The sequence below is a fragment of the Eleginops maclovinus genome, chromosome 19 (assembly GCF_036324505.1).
Source record: "Eleginops maclovinus isolate JMC-PN-2008 ecotype Puerto Natales chromosome 19, JC_Emac_rtc_rv5, whole genome shotgun sequence".
Classification (NCBI taxonomy): Eukaryota; Metazoa; Chordata; class Actinopteri; order Perciformes; family Eleginopidae; genus Eleginops; species Eleginops maclovinus.
The window spans coordinates 9640991-9662734 of record NC_086367.1 but is presented as its reverse complement, the minus strand read 5'-3'; the positions used below and the strand labels follow the sequence as shown (position 1 = coordinate 9662734).

Below are 21744 nucleotides of genomic sequence, written 5' to 3'. Positions count from 1 at the left end.
GCTTTTTTTGTAGCTATATACAGGCTCCAGGATCCAAATGAACATCACAGGAAATGTTGTAAACAGACTCACAATCATAATGGCACATAGACGGTTAATTCTTCGATAACACTTTATTTTCCTGTATACAAATGGGCAACATGCCAGATTCGAGATCACAGAGAATTAATGTCACACATCCATGTACACATATTTACAGTTAATATTTAACATGCAAAAGAATATAAAACATGGTTTATAAAAAATGCCTATTTGTGCCTGGAGCTTGGTTTGGCCCCCTTCTAGCTCTCCAAAACCTGTTGCTCTCTGGAGTTGTGACTGTGCATGTAACTGATAGAGGGGAAATATACTCAACTTGTTAATACAAACCTGGGGTGGTCTATCTTTAAGAACAATATTAAAGTGTTTTTTTTCCCTGAGAAATATAAGTCATGTATTCTGTGTTAACAGTACTGCTACATCCTACCTAAAGTTAAGTAGACTGTAAATATATGTTTGTAATAAAGTATTTTTCACATCCATATAAAATATAAATTAAGTTGTTAATGTTTGTGGTCAAAAAACTACAAAGCAGGTTTGTAAGGTTTTATGTTGTAGATTTGATTTCTTATGTATTGGCTTTAGTACAATTAGAAAAAACTCCGACTCCGGTTTTCAGTCTGGAAGGTCAGATATCAGTTATAGGGCGAACAACATGCATCAATCATTTAAACAGTTGCTGTAAAACTGATGTGTAACAGGCAGTGATGGTGCATGGCACCAATAATTGACTTAACAGTAACAGTTAAAATGTGTTTACTACTACTGATGAAGTCAAAAGTAGATAAAACATGCACTAAAAACAAGTGTTTCCAGGCAGTAAACAATGGATCCATTGGAAAAACAAGGTTCACATACTTAAATCATAAAAACAATCTGTAAAGTTTGCTTATCTTGCAAATCGAAAAGTAAAAGTAATACTAAGACATGTTTCACATTTTACGCGACCTGCTAATCATATAACGTCCAATTAGGAACTAAAAACACACTTCTTCATTGATCCAGTTACTTGTTGAATAGCACTGAAAAAGCATTGATATGGAACAGTAGTCAGTGTGAGTATGTGAGTGTGAAGTCTCTGAGCGACGAGGAGTCCTTATAAACTGGTCTCAACCACAGGAACAGCAATGACTGATGCTGCAGCTTTTGTGGCCTCTGGCGCCACCTTCTGGTCACGTTTAACACAGATCTCCTGCAGCAGTGGTCCATTGGCCTCCTTCCACTGTTTGAACTTTTCTGAGGTAAGCCTGGGGTCCGTCAACACCAGCTCTATTGCATGTAGGTCTGCCTCTTTTGACTGTGCAAGGGAGGAAAAAGTGAAAAAAATGCACAAAACTTTCCACATAATAAAAACATCAACATACTTCTGCAATTCACACACAACCTGTAATGAAATGATGTGCTATAAACAGACCATAAAACAGTATGTTTACCTTTAATGTGCTGTTGAGAGTCCTGATAAGGTGCAGCTTATCATTGACAGTGTGGTTTTTACAGCGTTTTACAAAGGAGGCCCTAAACTCCCTTTTCGTGGATGGTTTACGGTCTCCTATTGGCGAAAGGCTGGCCTCTTTTAGATGAATATACAGCTTCTCCATCTCATCGGAGCTGTTCCCACGATCCCCTGCAACAAGATAACACAGTACTGTATCATCACAACACACATCACAATGATTATATTTAGTAACTGTTTCATAAAACGGGCCCTATTATGCTTTCTGGGGTTGTCCTTTTCCTGCAGTGTGTTGTATACGTTTTTGTGCATGTAAATGTTATGTAAAGGCTAAAATTCCAAAGTTTCTCTCCAACACACTCCCCCCCTGCCTGAACGCCTGAATTGTACTTCTTACTTTACTTCCGCAACATAGTGACATCCCTAAGTAACACTTGTGCTTCTATTGCCTAGCGCTTCAACACATTGTACGTGGTAGGCTAAGGGGCAGGACATCTCTAAGTAGCTGTACAGTTATATCTGCCTTGATAAACAAAGTTGTGAGAAACAGGAAATGTTCCCTGCTGACACAACTTTTTAAAGTGGAAAGGGGCAATCTCCTTTTTAAAATGCTAAAAAACAGAACTCATCAAAAAGACAAAAACTAATTCTCACCTTCACTTTCAGCACCTGAAACGATCCCCGGAGCATTCCCTTCCACAGCAGGGCTTTCTTCGTGGGACCCCATTTCCAGAGAATCCTGATAAGAAGAGCTCTCTGACACCTGGTGGTCCTCCTCTTCTTCAGCCTCCCCTTGTGGAGGCTGGTGTGAGTGTACTTGAACTGAGCACACCACTGCCGTTTCCCCAGCGGGAGGGGGTGCTTGCGAGACCAGGTCCAACCAGGACTGCCGGTGCTTGGCGAGCGAGGAGGTGGAGCTTTGTGATGTCATGGTGCTGACAGGTGACGAGAGCGAGCCGGTGGCTTCGCTGGCAACCGCGGAGGAGTAGGGGGGAGGAAGTGTTCCCTGAAAGAGAAATTCACTACGGTCAGACTTAATAAATCACCCCATACATTCAAAGTTATGTTCAGTCGAATAAGGAACTTGTATTAGACTTGGAAATGTGCATCAAATACAAAGTATACAGACCGTATTTGTGCTTCCAGGTGGGACAGGTGCATCCACAGAGTCCCGCAGGGTTTGTTCAGAGTATGGTGGAGGGGGAATCTCTGTGCTTTCAGCTTCTTCATGGTCACTGGCTTCACTGTAACACTCTGCATGTGAGACACACACAAAGTCAGAATTCATAACATGACACATACAACCAGAATCATAATCTTGCATACTACAGAACCCATCAGCCTCATCTTTATTCCCCTCTTACCTTAACCCTCTCATTTCTGCGGTTAACTGACTGTTCAATACCGCTGGTAAGATCTGCAAGTGATCACCAACTGCTTCAGTAGCAATAATGCATTTTGGGCAAAAGGGTAGTCTAAACAAGCTTTACCAAGGCTGCTGCAAGGCAGGTTACTGCTTTTCGCCAAGGCTCAAAATCTAACATCTATAGAAACGTTTTCTTTCATTTTGAACCGCTTTGAATCAGCAGTTTGATGATCCACAAACCATAAGCGTTACACAAGATGAATAAATCCCTGTTTTTGTTATTTTTCTATTATTTGCTATGCTTTTTGAGTGTGGGGGAGCAGATTGAGTGAGATAACAGTCTTATTTGTATCAAAGTGGAGAAGTAGACACACCTAGCGGAGATTTAGACTGCATTTGTTTGTGTTCACGCGTCAGAATGTATCAAACTGACATCTCATAAAATCATTTCAAAACCTATTGAATAAATTCCGAAAAGCATTTTTGTGAAGCTTTTGAAAAAAGGCCCCTTCTCTAAGTAATAAAAACATTTTGTTGTTGACAAGTTTTTAATTCAAGAGCAGAACACTTCTGATTGTCATGGTTTCTCACCGACTGCCGTGTTTTCTTCTGTTGGTTCATACTTAATGGAGGCTAGCCCGAGCTTATTCAACCACCTACAAACAAAAAAAGAGTAATCAAGTCAATGACATTTGACAAAACAACATTTTCAGATGTGAAACTCTTATGTGACTTACAGGTTCATGTCTTCGTGGCTCTCAGCAGCAAAATAGAACATCATGACTTGTGGGTGGCAAGCTTTGAAAGCACTGCATGAGAAAAAGTCAATGGAAACAGTTTAGACACAGCAGAAGGAGTTTTACTGGAACTTGTGAAACTGTATCTTTATTTCACTTCATTAATCATTTTCCGATGGTTTCAAGACTAAAGATTTTCTATCTTTCTATGTCATCAAGGTCTTTTAATAGATAAAAGATACATTTTATTTTCAATTAAAAACCACTGTTGGTGCGTGGCCAATAAAATCAGATTAAGATGCAACGGAAACTATGAGCTCACTGTTTCTTCTTGCACTCTATGGCTCGGTCGATCATGAAGTTTGCGAGGTCAATGTAGCCCTCAGCCTTTTCCGCCTGCAACACACAGATTGAACAACATTGAGCGTAAAACCAAGCGTATGAAGTAAAACCACTTCCTTGACAATGACACCTGCCGTTTCAATTGCAGGAGACTAACTTCTTCTATATTCTCCCGCTGTGTGATGGTGACAGAATAGATCAGATTGAGGTCATGGTGCCAGTAAATCAGGCGCACCGGTTACGTTATGGCCGTATCAGAGTCTGACGGGCTATTAGTGGCACCGTCACATTCAGGAAACTTAGTGACACTGCATGGCGGTTCCTCCAGGGACGGGCTGGCAGAGAGACAGAATGACTCATCTGTCGCCTTACAGTGAATCTCTGCCATGGTGATGTGTGCGGTTAATGTGTTAGAATTATGCTGTTTTAAGGTTGTTTGGATGGGGGTGGGGTTTCTGTAGTTTGTCAAAAGAAGCAACTACTACCTGAAATGAAATTACATTGGAGCTGATCTAATGGATTGATTTGTGCCTGCAGCTTTGTTTTGGCTAAATGTTGCAAGTAAGTAACTGCAGTACTACAGAAATGTATTATGAACTACTGCCCGAAGCTAAAGTTTAATCTTTGTTTAAACTTTGTGACATTTTTAATGCGTTTCTTTTACCTATGCTGCATACCTCCATTGTTCTCTAAAGGCATTACAACACACAAATGTAAGGCACAGTGACGCACTTGATGACATCCTTACTCACTGCAATGAATAAGGGCATTGTAGTTTATTTAGAGTCAATCCCAAATACATCCTCCTGCTGTTTTATTACTCGCTGCTAGAGCACTAAATGTTTACATCCACTACTGAAGATAGTCCCCTACAACTGCTCTAATTACTCCTGTTTGCCAAAAGCTACAAAACAATAGATATTTTCATGTTCAGGTTTTTCACCTTTATTATTTAAAACAGCAGCATAGAGGGGAGAGGGAATATTACCATTAATATTATAACATGTATAATTCAGATATAAACAGATAGCTAGTAATGTGACAACCAGAAAGAAGTACATTTGAAAGAGAAAAGAAGTTAAAAATCTGTCAAATTGTGACCAAATCAGAGAGAGAAATAAAATCTTAATTTATTTTGAGAGGTGGTGGTGGTTTGCAGAACTAAAGTTGCTGACGTTTGTGCACAGTAATGAGCTGCGTGACAGAAGTCAAACACACATGCATGCATCATAAATAGTGTTCGACTCACCAGCTGGTTGTTGTACCAGTATAGAGCCGTCTTCTTCAGCACAAACCAGTACTTCTTCCATTTGATACCCAGGAAGCCTTTGCTCTCTTTCTTCCTGTACAGCCAGCCCTGGTGGTCTGGTTGACCCAGCTCTTTGACCGAAATCCGCCTCCTGCTCATTGTACCATTGCCTGTGTGAACAGAAAACAGATGAACACACTGAGACCTCCTCCCCTTTTCTCCCCTCTCCTTCTCCGCGTCTGCAGAGAAGCAAAACCAACTTTAAGCGCGAATATATCATTAGAGGAAGCAAAAAGTGGCAAAAATGAAATGTCAAACAGCCAAACATTTCCATTCCAGACAAAATAGGCCAATGCGTTTGGTCGATATGCAGATTTTCTTTTTTAAATAACACCTGCATCCAGAATTCAAACCCACAGTCAGCCTACCTGTTCCATTTATGAATCAGCAAGTGATATAAATAACAACCTAAAATCCTGAGTTATCCTCTTAAAAACCCAGCCACAGAGAGGTTTAATAGCGAAGAAGGCAGAACTGAGTGCCGCCTTAAGACCTCTGCACACACCAATTGCCCTGCCACTTCCCACACACCCACAGAGGGTCGAAATTACAGAGACAAAGTGATGGGAGAGTGACAACTTACCTCCTCGAATCTTCTTCTTGGATTTGTGTCGGAGGGAGACCTTCAGGAGGAGACAAACGTTAGGTCAGAGACGAGAGGAAAAGATATGCTGGTTAAAGACATCAACGCTAAGAAGAGGCTCTCTATAACATCCTGTTTCTCACAACGGTTGTCACATGCATATTCTCGCTGCTGTTCTTTCTATCTCCCCACACACACATTAGCACACCCCCAGTCCGCTGTAACATCCTGAACTGTGACTCTCTCGGCTCTTTGCTCTCCTTTTCTTTTAACCTTCAACCAAAAACACCAAGAGAAACCAGACTACACAAAAAGCAGCTAGGCAGGTGTATAAACCCCTTGTTTCTATAAATATTTAACTTTTCCATTATAAAATAGGAGAAGCAGAAGTAGTTCGAGAGAGAGCAGGGTTTTTATAACATCATTTGCAAGATTAAATGTCAGAGTAAAAAAAAGGAAGGAACACTTACAGGGTTGTAGTCATCGGCAGCCATGGAAGGAGGCACAGATATGGGGAAGGCAGCCTGTTGAATTAAACAAAAAGATACACTGACCAACAGGTGCTTAGGTTGACAATTGCTCGAGCTACAGACGATCAGCAATGCTTTGTCTATTGTGACAAGAGGAAGTGATGTCACAGGCACGTTTCTCTATTTCTTTCAAATAATGGGGGTATATAAAACAGTGTTATTTCTTCTATGGAATTACAACAACAAAAAGGTTGACTCATAACGATAGTGTCACAATAATCAGTGTCAGCAGTTTACATCAAAAATGAAAAAACATTCATTTTTAGCACCAGAGAAAATACATGTTGCAATGATTCAAGCGAAATGGCCATTGACATGAGATATATTGAGAAATCTTGGTAGCCATTATTGACTAACTTCCTCAGCATCCTTAAGTTCCTTATTTTAAGTCACAATGCTGGCTTTGAGAGACAAGGGTGGCACTTCACGCATACAGTACCAAACACAACTAGCCAGTTTAGAATACAGCAAAACAACTACATATAGAATCTCAACCATCCTTTATACATCTGTGATTTGAAGCCTTTCCACGAGAGTCAAATTGAGCACTTCACAAGAAAACCCAACCTTTAGGTCAGGAAATGTAAAAGCACAGGTGGTGGTGGTTGAATCACAAAGTCCCGAGCACAGCTGTTGGCATTCAATCACTCACCACAAACTCAATCTTCAAATGTCCCCAGTGACATCAATGAAAGAAAGGAGGAAACTCATAGCTGGTGCTCTAAAACTTCACAGATTCACTTTAAGTCCAAACACAGACTTATTGGTATCCTCTGTTGCACTGAGCTGACACAGTGACAGTAAAGAGCAAACTATTGCTAAAGGCTCTTGTATAGACTAAATCGTTGTGTATGTGTGAGTGAGTATGTGAGAATTTGTCACTGTGTTGCACAACATAAATGCATCACTTTTTGTTTTCCGGGTATCTGAACAGACTTGTGGGAGCTAGATGATGATCACCACATCAACCACAGTGTGAGTCTCTCTGTGTGTGTGTGTGTGTGTGTGTGTGTGTGTGTGTGTGTGTGTGTGTGTGTGTGTGTGTGTGTGTGTGTGTGTGTGTGTTTTTTGCAGATGTGAAAGGTTTGGTCTTTAGTCTAATTTGAGGTTGACAGCGATTCGACGTGGTATCTTTCTTAATAAACTTAACCATATTTTGGTTGCTGTAACATTAATATATTAATAGTGAAAGAAAATAACTCTTAGAATCTTTATTTTAAAAAGTAAATAGGCCTACACACATGGTCATCCTAACAATAGTAAACATGCATTTGACACAATTTAAATATGTTCAAAAGCTGTTAAAATCACAAAAAATGTAGGATAAACCAAATCTACGTTGCATCTTACACTTATTTTCAAGTAAATATAAAAAACGTTTTTAAAAATAACCTTTTCCTTACATGTTATATGATGTAAATGTTAACATTATCTCTGAATATGTAAAATACCATGTGCAGTCTGTATTTTAAGTACTTACTTTAACATTCAAATGTATGTTTAAGAAAGTAAAAATATCCTTAAATCCTTTAAAACAAACGTGCAGTCTGGTCGGTAACGTTAGCCGTTTCCATTAAACGCAGCCTGTTTGCTATGGTGGCCTAGCTAGCCACAAACGTTGCTCGTACGCAAAAATAAATCAATTTTGGAAAGAACAAAGTATATGTTTTCACTGTACCTGCCACCATATTCTCAACGACTGAAGGCTGGACCTCAAGCTCAGCTCAAAGTCTGACCAAACATTGGCAGGCATGTCGAAATAAAACAAAGAAGAAACTCGAACAAGGCTCGGCTGGTTTCAGGTGATCTCAGGACCCTTTTGGGTGTTACCCTCTTTCTTCACCTGAAAGTGCTAAACTCACACCTAAATGCCCCCCGAGTGAAACACATTGTAGATGCATTATTTAAGTTAAATGCTGGCACAAATGTTGAGCATTTGTCGGCATTGTAATTGTATTTCCCGCAAGTGATTTTACAAGTTTATGTGAAGAAGTCCACGCACTTCCCACTCATGTCCGCCAGGTGTCACCAGGTCATCGCTATGAAACAGACTTCGAGCCACAAAAACAATGGCCAAAACTAAATAGTTATTGGACAAATACATAAGAAATGCCATGTAATTCAGATTAAAATAAGAATTGATATTATGTGTAAATCTTCCAAAATATATAATTGTGTTTAAGCGTCAATGAGTGTAACTACAATTGAAACAGGACTGAGCTCTACCATTATAAAAATAAATGTTGGTAATCAAATCAGAGTGACTCATAACAATTGCCCTTCACATATTATTCATGTGAAAGGATTGTTATGGCAAAGACCCAGTTAGATAGATGCTACAAAACACCTTCAATGGCCCTGGATACTTTATGGGTACCTTAAGAAAGAAGGAGAAAAATAAGTGTTTCACGTTACAGCTTTTTTAAGACTATGGCCTGACTATCAACACCCTTCACTGGTTTGGTTTGTAGCCATAACATCAGTGCTTCGAGCTGTATGTGTGCAGAAACTTGGATGTTCCCCTTCAAAGTTGGCCTGTGCTGAGATAGCGGTAAACCAGCAGACACATTCTTGATTCCTGCATTATTATAGTCTCCATTGCATTTCTTCCTAAATAGACAGGGGCTTCTTTTCTCTTTCCACTTGCTATTGTACTGCATCAAGTGAAGTGACCCCCTCCCTTTATATCTCTCACATTCTCACACTGTAGCTTCCTTTCTACCTCCCCTCCCAATTGTCACCCAGTTTTTTCATCCATTACAAATAACTCCCTTGTGTTAGCCCTCCCCCCAATGTCCCCTTTGACATTTCAATTAAACGTGTTGAATTAAATAAAAGATTTCCAAACAATTTACACTCTTCCTGTGTCTATGTTGAGGGGAAAAAGTCTCAGCATGCCACTTTAGGGGGATTTAAAGAGCCATTTCGCTGAAGCTGTTTGGGTGGAAGTGAGGTAATTTTGCCTGCGTCTAATGTCAAAGGCCTGAAGGATCCACGGGAATGCAAATTGGTCACACCATTGTAGCGCTCAATCTCCCATCACGATCCATGCTGAGAATTGTCATGGCACTTAGCTAATGCCCAGCCCCCCTCCCACCCAGAAACTGTGTGCGACGGAGAGAAATGAGATAGGGGAGCAAACAGAGAAGCTATTATTCAGCTTGGGAATCTGGTCACCCAGCGTAAAGGGGGAAGGGTGCAGGGCAGCAAAAGATATCAGATTTTTGCTTGCTCAGTTTGACAGCGCTTGCGTGCCCCTCGCTTGCTGTTGGTAGTAAATGCCCAATTGCCCCGGCACGTGGTCACCACCTCAGTTAAGATCATGGTCACTGAGTCATTATAGCTCTAAATGCTGTCTTGATGAAGGTAATGAGGATTTTTTAATAAAGTGAGTTTACACACAAGGTATATAAGGTATACACACAAATAATCCAAAAGGAAAACAAGCAGTAAAACACTCCATTTGTAGGCTAACTGCCATCCCAATTCTTTCCTACATAGCTGCTGACAGAGGGGTCAAGGTTTTTCTTGTTTGGTGCAACAACAAGTTGCCATTGGACCATAAATCTAAACAAATGGGATTTGTTCACATGGCATCATTGACTTTGGCTTCATCCATCTGACCACCTCGGGGGTGTGTTTGCTGCTGAGGGATTGACAGTAACTCATATGTTTATGGCCCTGAGGTGTGTGCTAAAACAGCAAAGAGATCCTTAGTTTACTCTTTGGTCATTTCATTTCTACCCCTGCCACAGTCAATAGACGCTGGATAAATTTCCACTTTTAGCTAGCTTTAGCAATTACGAATGGGACAAACAATCTACAGCTATGCTAACAATGCTGTGAGGAACTGCTTACTGCTTTTTCGCTAATTAACAGCATCACACTCATGTATTAGGTATTGGTAATATTGAGCTAACAAATACTACAGGATGAAACTTTAAAGGAGACATATCATGGTCATGTTCAGGTTCATATTATGTTTGGGGTTTCTACAATAACATGTTTACATGCATCAATGTTCAAAAAGCACATTGTTTTTCTCATAGTGTCTGTCTGAAAATACCTGTATTGATGGTCTGTCTGAAACGCTCTGTTTTAGCACCTGTCTATTTTAGGCCCTGTAGGGGCCTGTATGTGTGACATAGGAAGGGACGCCAAATTTGGGGCAAACATAAGTCTACCTCAGTTGTATTTTTTTTTTTTTTAATGTGTGAGTTTTTGGTAAGCATTCCAGATACACAAATATATGTGCACAATCGTTGAGAAAGTACATTTTTAATTATACTGCTCCTATAAAGAATCACCCAGTTGTTTAAGTCAATCCATGCAAAAGATGTTGAGACATCTTTACTCATAACTCAAATTGGAAAACTCATGGTGATGCTAGAAGAAAAACTCAGGGGCCTACCAAAATGAGTAGGATAAATCCTCTGAAAACCATTATTATCTATACTAAAATTTCATAGTGATCCATCCAAAAGTTGGTGTGATAGTTTGGACTAGACCAACGTGGTACACCAACATTGCAATAGCTAAAAGAGAAGAGCTTCACAGCGTCGACTCAGACTAAACATCTTTCAAGGTCTGCATGTTTCATTGCTGTATATTGGTTCTGGTGGTTTGCGTCCAAAAGAAGGAAAGTGTGTGTGTTGTCATATCTGTGTGTGAAATAATGGCCCTGTAATTGCGGCTCTTAGTTTCACCTCCCTCTGCCAAGGCTGAATGCCAGTGGCATTCCTTACGTTGCAACTGTTTGCCCACATACATTGCTCTGGAGCAGGATTGATAACATTCACTTCAGATAGACCCAACATAATATACTTACTGCTTGGGAGAAGGACCAGGATCGTATTTGTGGTTGATTATACCTGTAAGAACAAAGAAGGGTCAATGAAAGTCAACACATAATGATCTTAAAGGGACTATTAAAGCTGATCAAGCAGTTCTTAGACGCTTCATCTATCCGTCATACTGTGGATCCGATACAAGTGACTTTAGAGTTCCAACACATACTTATTGCGTCCCAGACATGATCTTTATCTATTCTCCAATTTATCTTTCTTCGATATGGCCTGGAAAAAAACCCCAATTGATCTGGAAATGCAATGGCATTCAGACACAGCAGCATTGGTAGACATGTAACTTGTTACCAAAGCTGAAAATACTCGCTATACCTCAGCTGCATCTCACTCTGCAATGGGTCTCTCTTCCTGCCTATTGATTGTTAACATATTTGGTGTTATTTATCCTAATATTCATTTTCAAGTCTTTGTCTCTTTAAATTATTTTTTAAAAAAGGAAATACTGTTTATTTACTACAATGCCAATAACTTCAAATTTTCTAGGTAACCAAATTGATAGATTTGACAATTGACATGTCAATAAAAAAGTAGCACCATCACATTTTATGCTTTTTCATGAGGATTTTTATGGATTAATTCGCCATGATTAATGTGACATTTGATTAAATGCGCCGTCAATCAAGTTCCATCGCCCGCGTCATGTCGCACGTTTATGAAGCTACACCAACGATGAGTCAACTGCGTATCTGCGAGAGCTACAATAGCATCTCTCTATATATCATAAATGTGAGTAATGTGTTTTGATGGAGCGTGCGGCAAACAGGATGCCATGTGTTTGTGTTTGGTTCTCAGAATAGAACTGCCAGGGAGGGCGGCGGGGAAGGGGGTGTGTGGGGGGGGGTATTGTGCGAGCGGTTTAGTCATCAATCACGGTGTTAATGTGGGGAGTCACACCTCCTCGGGCCCTACATCCAAGACCAGAGAAGATACAGCGGCCACGGATGACAAAAAGGAGAAGGAAAAAAAAAAGCAATCCTCGCCATATTTCGCAGAAGGATGCTTTTATTTATAGTTAAAAGTATTGGATTTGTCATAACAGTGACATTTCTAAAGATTGCGCAGCGTGAGAAGGTGTTTGGATGGAATCACTCCTGAACGGGTCCTGAGAGATAATAATGTCTCCAAAAACATATAATTTAAAAATGATTAACCAACCAAACAGTGGTAAAATGTTGGCACTTGTCCAACAAAATAACCATTAATTATTCTGCAGAGGTATGATACGGTTGAGATTACTACATTTTTTCATCATTGTGTACTCAAGCTAATAAGACAAGTTTTCAGACACATTTAAGGATTCTTTGCTCTGGGAAATCCATTTGTATTTGTGGTGTAGATATCAGTTTCAAGCATGTTTCTTAAGGCCACAAGCAAAAATCGACTGAGATTATTTACTATCCTGGCATTAAACAATTGGTACACCATTCCTCTTGTACATTTGAACCTTACAGCTGTCACCATCTGTTTCTCTCTCCGTTTCCTAAATGAATCTCAACCTGGTTTTCTATGGCATATTTTAAATTCATAAAAGCAGCTCACCCACCGACCCTGCACCCCGTGGCTTGTTTTAAAAAGATTCCACGGCCCGCTAACTGTCACTCCCTGTAGGAAAATTAGACCCACCCTGGTTTTAGGTTTTCTCTATTAGCCCATAAACTATAAAACCCTGCATGCAAATGTGTTTTTGTGCATGTGTGTGTGGTAGAGAGTGAGGAACTTACCGGTTGAGGATGTCACTGCTAGAGTGCCAGTCAGGTCCCTGCGATACATAAAGATTTTCGTTAACGCATGTTGGAGACCATTCTTTTGCACTGAAATCATCAGTTTGATTAACTAAGATTTCCTCAGAAATGCTGTTGATCAGTACTCTTATTAAGATTGTTTTGTAGTTTTTGCTTACGGTAATCATCCAAAATACTCCCTCGAACTCAAATTAACTGTAAAACGGCAGCGTCGTGGAAAAATGTGGCATGTGGTCTTGACTTTTCATGACAAACCATATACTTTTTTTTGCTAATTCTTTGTCGTTTCATGTCTTCTTGTGAATAAGAGAAAAAAGGAAATGGAGAATACAACACTCTTCACATTCAAATATGATTTTTGATGAAATAAAAAAAGAATATTCCACATGCACGATCAAGCAATAATTCATTCCCATGTGACCACTCAGGATGTGCAGGCATGACATGTGAGTGGTTAGCAAACTTAGCAGTGGGTTAAACAGAGTGCAGGTAGTATTTAGGCAGACCACAAGTTTTCAGAACGTGCAAATTAGTGAAGGACCGCAGGCGACTATGGTTCGGCAAGCTTGGGCAGAGCAAGACACGAGGAAGAAGAAGTGGATAGATAAGAAAACGCCATCTCCAAAAAAGAAGTCATGCACAGAGAAACAGGCAAAGGGGGAAAAGAGGGGAAAGAGGGGAAAGAGGTGGGATCTTTTCGACACCCGTCAGGTCTTCGGTTCCATGATGCCAAGGTGCTGATCTTTCCCCAGGCAAACACTTCTTCAAAATCAATGAAAAAGGCCAAAGCTGTTCAGTAACCCTAACCTGGCTTTTAAATGTTTAAAAAGCAACATATGTGCAGGAATAAGACCCCCTGATGGAAAAACCTGCTTTGACCATATGCTCGCCCAGCTGGGAGTTAAAGTTCATCAAAGAGGGAAGTAGTTGCATAACCATCAGCATCTGAGACACAGGGAAAAAGGTAACTTGACATTAGCTATCCTGTTTCACCGCAAGCTTAAAAACCCCAAGAGGGTTCACCTCAGAAGGTCAAAGCAGGTTAGACCCAGCCACTTCAATGCTTTGGTCCTGCAGGTTAATAATGACTGAGGCTGCCCTTCCTGACAGAGTGTTTTTATAAATATGGCATTTTTGTTTGTGTATGTAAAGTGATGCTTGAACAGGATATTTTTTTTAGGATATAAGATCATCCCGCATGCTACATTGTAGTTACACGTTAAGCAGAAATTCCACACCCAACGGTTAAATAAAGACAATACAAATGAGCACTGACATGAACTGCAATTTTTAATAAAAGACTATTCAAAACTTACAAAAAGGCAGTTTAAGCAACAACAGACACTTCTTCCCTGTGTTTTTTTTTTGTAATAATACTGTCATTCTGTGTCTTGTGATCAGTCAGAAAATAGAAGGCCGTCATACCAATGTGTCCTAAGAGACATCAGCTTAAAAAGACCATTTATTACTGTCAACCAGCGGTATGTGTAGGCCCTTAAGGTGGGTAATTGCAGCGTAAACTGAAAACACAGGATATACACGTTAACGGAAATAGAGTGCATAGCTTTAAAACCAGCACAAATATTTGCTAGTATAAACATCCTTTTTTACCAACCAATGCAGCATCGTCAACTAAAGTGACTGTTAAATCCTCTCTGAAGTTTGTGCATAGCTTACAAGAGGCAACCTTTGGTAGAGGGTAATGTAACCAACTCACAAAAGTGTCATTTTAGAAGGAAAAAAAAGGGAAATGATTGAGTTAAAGCAGTTTAACTAACAAAATACGTTGTATTCTTATAACTTATTCAAGCAAATGAAATCAAAATAGCTGAAAAAATATCAGGCAAGTATTAAATAATGGTACCAGAGAGCATTTCAACTGAAACATGACATAGCTTAATATGTACACAGGAGTCCGTAGACAGCACACAAGGCCAAAGAGTCCTAAACCTGAACAAACTGTATCTTCTTGAGGCAGAGATGGGACTTTTAGTCAGAGACGAGGAGGGTTGTAGGCAGTGTTAAAGGGGTGATGATGTAATGTAGTACTACAAAAGCAAGTTTGTTTGAGGAGTAGTAGTTGGTAGTAGTAGTTACACCAGGGAAATATGGAGGTTTGGGGGGGAGAGAGGAGTGTGAGAAAAAGCCCAAAGCTGTTAAAAAAAACAAACAGCTGGACTTAAAAAAAAAAAAAAAAGAAAGGCACTGAGGAAGGACAATAGACAGGAAGCCCCGGACAGGAAGCGCATCATCAGTGAGTCAATAGCTTAAGCCGCGTGATCCAACTGACCAGTAGGGAGCGATCTGCTGTGGCGCGCTTGGAGGTGGGGCCTACGGGGGCCTTTTTCAGGTCCTCCTGGTAGGGGATGGTGGCACTGTTGTGGAGGTCTGAGTTGGAGTAGTAGCGGCTGCCCCTGATGTGGTCCACTCTGACCAGGTGACGCTCTCCCGCAGGCCTGTAAGGGGGTGACACTGAGGGGACCTCCTCTGCAATGGTGGGGATCCTCTCGTTGCTCAGGTATCTGTAGAGGAGGTCTTCGCCTGAGGCACAGAGACAACCAGAAGTCAGATTGAGACCACTCTCAGATCGTTCTAATTTTTCAATACGTAACTGAAGATTGCAGTCAATTAGCTTAGCTTAGCATAAAGACAGGAAACAGCTAGCCTGGTTCATTATTTATATGAAACACAGGCAAACAGTGTCAAACCATAAATATGTAATCCTTTAAACGATTTTTAACATGAAGTTATAGGGGATATATTTATCTCTATGGAATTATAGGGGTTTTGCATCAAAGTGAAAGCATGCTTGTAAATACCTTTCCTTCCTTGTGTCCAGGGTTTAGCATAGGGATCTATCACCCCAAGGCAGGTGTCCACTGGCATGGAGAGAGGTCGGGGCTTCCCTGGAGACAAGAGTTTAACATTGCAATCATTTAATATATTCTTTTTTTAAATTATCCACTGTTGGAAAGTTTGGGAGATTTGAAGATTAGACTCGAGGACTGACCACGCGAGGGCTTGTGCTCCCTCAATCTGCTCTGGATCACGTTGGCCTCGATGGGACATCCGAAGCTCAGTTTGTCGTATTCTGCAATGGTGCAGCGCCTCATGCTCTCCTGGTCCAAGTAGGAGTTTGGTGACTCGGAGCCCTTTGGTCTTTTACTGATGCTGCTGAAGGTTTCTGTCTCCCCTCTCTTGTGTGGAGAAACACATGCTCATTAATTCATTACATCACAACACCACACACCACAGTTGGCAGCATAACACCATTAGGATGGTTTGTGAGGAAAATAATAATATGAGACTTTTACTCCAGTATAATAAATATGACGTGCTAGAAACAAATACATTTAGGTAGGACTGAATAGTGTTACGAGTTGTTCATGTAGTTGATTTTTAATTCTATTTGGACATGCTAATATAACCACACATTAATGCACACAATGTAACAATATTTTTGCACATTGGAACTTCCGATGTAAATATTGCTAGAATTTTTATGATATCATATATTTCAGTGTTTTAATTTTTGTTTCATTTTTATGTCTTTTATGTACGCACCAGTAACACCATGACACATTTCTCGTATGTGTTGACCTACTTGGCAATAAACCTGTTTCTGATTCTGATTCTGATAATAACTATTATGCTAATTGTCGAAAAAGATTCCTGTGGTGGCTGCGTAGGACTGTTTGTGACTTTTAACATTTCCAATAATTCCAGAGTATCAAAAAGTCAACATTTATAGAGAAAATAAACATGTCACAATGTTTTCACATCTTTCCATTTCATTCCATATGGGTTTTGTGTCAGCTTTTACAAAACAACATTTTCACTGCAGTCAAAAAGTGGTCTGCTGGAAAATGAGGTATGGACCTGTATTAACAATCCTATCTAGCATCAACAGCACCATAAATTATATCATATAACAAAGAAAATGGGTTGATGATGTTTAGAAATCTGACAACAGACATTAAAAGCTTCAGAAACCACGTTCTGTCCTCTTCCTGGAGGTGGAAGATGAAACAGCCGTTGCATAAGCACTATGGTGGGACTGGTGGGAGCGGAGTGGGCTGAAGACAAGCTGAACACAATGTGCAGTAGGAGGTGAGGGATATAAGGTGATCACGAGTCATTATAAATCTGATGTGTGCCGAGGAAATGTGGCAAGGGTTGACTGAGGAGTGGAAGTTTTTCTGAGTTGTTTCATGGCCCATATCTTATATCTCAAACCTCATAAAATAATAAAGCCTAGCACATGAATTTGGACAGCTCACCGTGGGGTGTAAGGCATCGGAGGAGGAGGGGGGATGTATAAGTCCAGGATGGCCGGCTTCTCCTTTTTGGTCGAGCCGTTGGCCGAGCCGCAGGGAGATTGGGTTCTGATCAAGGAGGAATTGTTCTGAAAAAATAATCAGTTAAAAACAAATTAAGTCACAGCTTTTCTGTTTCTTCAGACTAAATAGGACTTGCTGGCAACTAGGAGGAGTTAACCACATGTGGTGAGACATTTAAGTGCTTATGTGAGAGTAAAAATGTTCTTGTTTGAGGTGGAAAGATTGTAAGTGAAGTCCAAAATAGCCCGCGGGACGTGTACTTAAAAACAGTACTCATTTACCACAGTTATGTTTTCCAACACTCAACAACATTGTGCCCTTGACTAGAGACCTAAATGATACGTCACTGTGATAAATAAATGACAAAGTAAACATCAGATTTGACATCTCATGAATCATTTCCCCCCTTTTTTTTCTCCAAATAGTTCCCATGTGTACAAATTATACAGTACTACAAAGCCAATGTCCTGCATTCCTGAATCAGGGTGTATGATTTGTCTCTGCTTTGTCCTTATTACCGCAGATAAACAGAGATGTCTAACACTGATAACCCCGGCTGCTTGTTAAAACAGGACGCTGGCAATGATGTTGACATTTGTGTTGAGAGGCCCTTTGTTGTTTTTGAGAAACCCACTCGTCTGATATCTTCTCATCTTGCCTTCTCCGGCTACACATGATAAGACAAAACCAGAGGCTGACATGTCGCTGGCCTTGGTTAACAACGGGCTCATTGTCTACGTGTCTGTTAAAAGGGTGCAAGAGATGTGGTTAAAAGCTAAGTTGAGCCTAATGTGTTCACATGAGGGAAAAGACCAAATTGGATTAGAGTCACATAACCTTATTAGCAAAATATTTATCAGCAACCCATGACCCAGTTTCGAACAATGGACATTTGGAGTGTTCGCTTTTTTATTTAAAAAAAGACAGAGATTGAACCCAAATAACATGAATCATCGCCCATGTCCCATTGTCTATCTATGGGATGGCAACAACTGGCCTCTTTTTAATAAGACAGATACAATCTAACCAGGCTCCAATATTTAAAGAGACCCTATTATGCCTTTTGGGTTTCCCTTTCATGTAGTGTGTTATATAGGTTTTCTGCGCATGTAAATGGTTGGCAAAGGCTAAAATCTCAAAATTCTCACTCTCGCCCCCCGAAATGCCTCCATGGACTCACTTGTTAAGTTCTGTAACTTAGTGACATCACTACATAACACTCACGCTTCTATTGGCTGGCACTCATTTTACGTGATAGGCTAAAGGCGGGACGTCTCTAAGCTGTTGACCAATTTAAACAGAGCTGGCCAGCAAACCAATCAGCTAACCAATTATTGTTCTCATACTAGGAAGTATGAGGTAAATAAATCCCTTTTTGAACATAAAACAATGTAAACTTTTCACAATAGAGTCACACAAGACAAATATGAACCTGAAAAAGAGCATAATAGGGCCCCTTTAAAGGCAGCTTTATCTCTAAGACTTAATGACATCACGGGACTCTGTTTGCGTCCGTCGTTGGGCATGAAGGAAAACTCAATGTTCTTTTCAGTTGATCCGGCAGCGCTCTCAGGGTGGCTCTGTGTCACTTGTCTGAACTTGCTGGTTTAGAAAAAAACAACTCCCACAAAAGCTGATAATTGGCACAGGCTTTTGTTGATCACACATAATGACAGCAGGAAGTGTGTGAGCTTGTGTGCATGTACCTGTTGTACTGGGGGCTTCCAGCGCATGTTCTTGAGCGGGGCAGGGGTGAAACCTGATGAGCCCGTGGGCCTCTTCTTAAGAAGTAGCGCCACACCTTTTGGGTCCTCCCGCAGTTTGACAACCAGGTACTTCAGCTGCCAGCCCACCTGTTTAATTGGAACAAACACAAAAGCTCTCCTTTAATATTTATAGAGTGTGCTCTAATTGACAGAATGCATGGTTAAATACGTAGATATCCAATGACAAAAAAAACAAACACTTACCACTGTTTGGTGGTTGACCTGGATCACCTCATCGCCAGCATGGATCTTCCTAGAGAGGTCTGCAGGTGACTGAATAAAAAACATAGATAAAGGTCAAAACCACATGACTATTAACAAAACTGTGTTGAAATTAGAGCTACTTTAACGGCCTATAACATTCTTTATTCAAATATCTGATGAACAAACAGGCTCAATTTGTGAGAAAAACAAACACCCTCTGCCTGTATGAATATCAGATGAATTGTTTTTCATGTCGCACGGATGTCAAACGAGATAAACTAGTTATTATCGCTGATGATTCAGGTCCTGAATCACGATTACGGACCGGAGGCGTGAGGATCCGACCGTGGCAGTGATGCTGCTGCGTTAGTCACTGACTGGTTGTCTCCGTGTGGGAAAAAGGTAGGACTTTCTTTTTTTGTTTGTTGTGGAGGCTGTTTGTTTCTTCACTCTGGTACAGTCATAGGTAAATACCGCAGACAATTCCCTTCACGGATTAGTAGTTCTCAACTCCTTCGGATAAGTAAGTGTGGAGAATATGAAGAGGAGGAGGAGGAGGAGGAGGAAGAGAGCGAGGTGTTTTTTTTCAATATGAGAAGATTGTCCTTAAGAGTAATGTGAAATAATATAAGTTGGTGATATAAAATGAGAGAAAACTAAATTAAGAGACCACTTCAGCATTATCATTTTCTCTTGTTTTATTATTTATAGGTTTGTCTTTGAGTTTAATTTTAATTTTATTTTTTTATTGTATTCTATAAACTACTGACAATTTTTCTCTGTGTTGGAATTCAACAGACACTGGAATGACTGCCATACATGTAAAGATAAAGAAAATATGGAGTGGGCTACTTCCTCATTCTCGGGCTGAAATGCTCTTGAGGTCAGCATACTCACATGTTCTGTGGTTCCTGTGATGACATGCAACCCATCGTAGGTAGACTTGATATACATCCCCTAGGGAAAAAAGAAAACCCATCAGCTTTTTCAGTTAAGACATAATATCCCCAAAGGGAGTGAAATGTATGACATGATATGTAAGGGTCAGAATTTGACACACATTGCATGCATTCCCAGCCTGCAAGCCCATATGGCTGACATCTGATTTAGGGTGGAAACAAAAAAATGAGGAAGACAAATAAAAAATAAAAAATCCCCCAGCATTCCTTACCAGGCCCTCTCCCGGGTTTATATTGGTCAGCCGGACTTCATCCAGGCATGCTGACTGGCTCATGAGGGGGTCAGAGGTGGTTCTCACGGTCTGATCGCAGATGTTGTTCAGGATCTTCGACTGCGGAGAAAAACGCATCAGTGAATAAAATAAAAAAGACTCTTATAAACTCATTACAGGGATTACAAGCGGTGTGCTAAAGCCTCTTATGGTGTATTGTCCCTTTAACATAACTTGTGTGCTGTACAAGTTGGAACAAGTCGTGTTACACTGCTACTCGTGACACATAGCACTTATCCTTCAGCACCCTGTATACATGCCACTGTGTGTATGTTCCTATTAAGTGCTAGGCTAAATGCGTTAAAAGAAGGGACATTGGTGTGTGATTAAGTGCAAGTACCAGCGCGCACACACAACACTCTTTTAAACTTTTGTCATGATAACGGCGGTCTTTTTATGCGTTTCCACTTGGGCACATGGGACAATTTATATAAAGTGAGCATGAAACAAACAAAAGGACGTTGGCTCTAATGTGGACTTCATTTGGGTTGTCAGAGAGAGACAGAGTGCTAGAGGAAGCTTAATATTAGCCCAAGGGGTCTGGCGAGTGTCAGGAACAGGAAGTACAGATTAATGCCCGGGGGGGCGTGTTAGAGCCGCCTCCTCTGTTGGCAATCCTTTAGACCCGTCTGCTGCATTCACTCAGAAAATGGACCTTGCTACTCTATGTAAAGGAGACCCAAACGATCCAGCAGACCGCCCCCCCCCCCCCCCCCGTTTAGAAACTTGAGGATCTCGTGTAGTTTACATTATGACAGAGATAAAGTATACATACAACTTCCAGGATCTTCTCTTCCATCTCGTAAACACTGCAGTCCTGCAACACAGCACACACAGAGATGACAGATTAGGAGTGTGAACAGTAAACAACAGGGCACAGGAAGAGGTTACTCAATGGATAGAGACCGAGAGAACAAAGTATAGGGGTTGGGTAAAAACGATATAATCAGCATTCCAGATTTAGAACTGGGAAAAATGGAGAACGGCCTCAAATAAACAGCTTTAAGATTCAAATTACCTCTCTTCCCCAAAATTTTGGGGGAGGCTGTAATTGCAGTGATTCAGGACGTAAATACCATACTAACGCTCATATAGTAACAATATGCTGATGACACGGTGGGAAACATTGGGTCAAAACATATAATGATGTTCAGAAAACCCTCATCCAAATAGTGCTCTGGTTGTTTCCGCAAGTGTTTGGATGCATTGCTGCTTTCCATGGTGAAAAGTGGATGGG

General features: G+C 40.6%; 1 protein-coding gene across 1 annotated transcript in view; it reads right to left on the bottom strand.

Annotated features, from left to right (window-relative positions):
* Positions 1 to 94: 94 nt before the first annotated feature.
* LOC134881357 (connector enhancer of kinase suppressor of ras 3-like) overlaps positions 95 to 21744 on the bottom strand; it is a 51874-nt gene continuing 30224 nt past the window's right edge. The window contains 21 exon segments of the mRNA XM_063908626.1: positions 95 to 1336; positions 1473 to 1663; positions 2147 to 2498; positions 2622 to 2746; positions 3450 to 3514; positions 3596 to 3667; positions 3918 to 3991; positions 5187 to 5356; positions 5830 to 5869; positions 6300 to 6353; positions 11188 to 11230; positions 12946 to 12983; positions 15257 to 15507; positions 15786 to 15872; positions 15977 to 16163; positions 17240 to 17371; positions 19013 to 19159; positions 19277 to 19345; positions 20174 to 20233; positions 20448 to 20567; positions 21283 to 21324. Of these exon segments, the coding sequence (XP_063764696.1) occupies positions 1136 to 1336; positions 1473 to 1663; positions 2147 to 2498; positions 2622 to 2746; positions 3450 to 3514; positions 3596 to 3667; positions 3918 to 3991; positions 5187 to 5356; positions 5830 to 5869; positions 6300 to 6353; positions 11188 to 11230; positions 12946 to 12983; positions 15257 to 15507; positions 15786 to 15872; positions 15977 to 16163; positions 17240 to 17371; positions 19013 to 19159; positions 19277 to 19345; positions 20174 to 20233; positions 20448 to 20567; positions 21283 to 21324 (2520 nt within the window). The 3' untranslated portion in view covers positions 95 to 1135.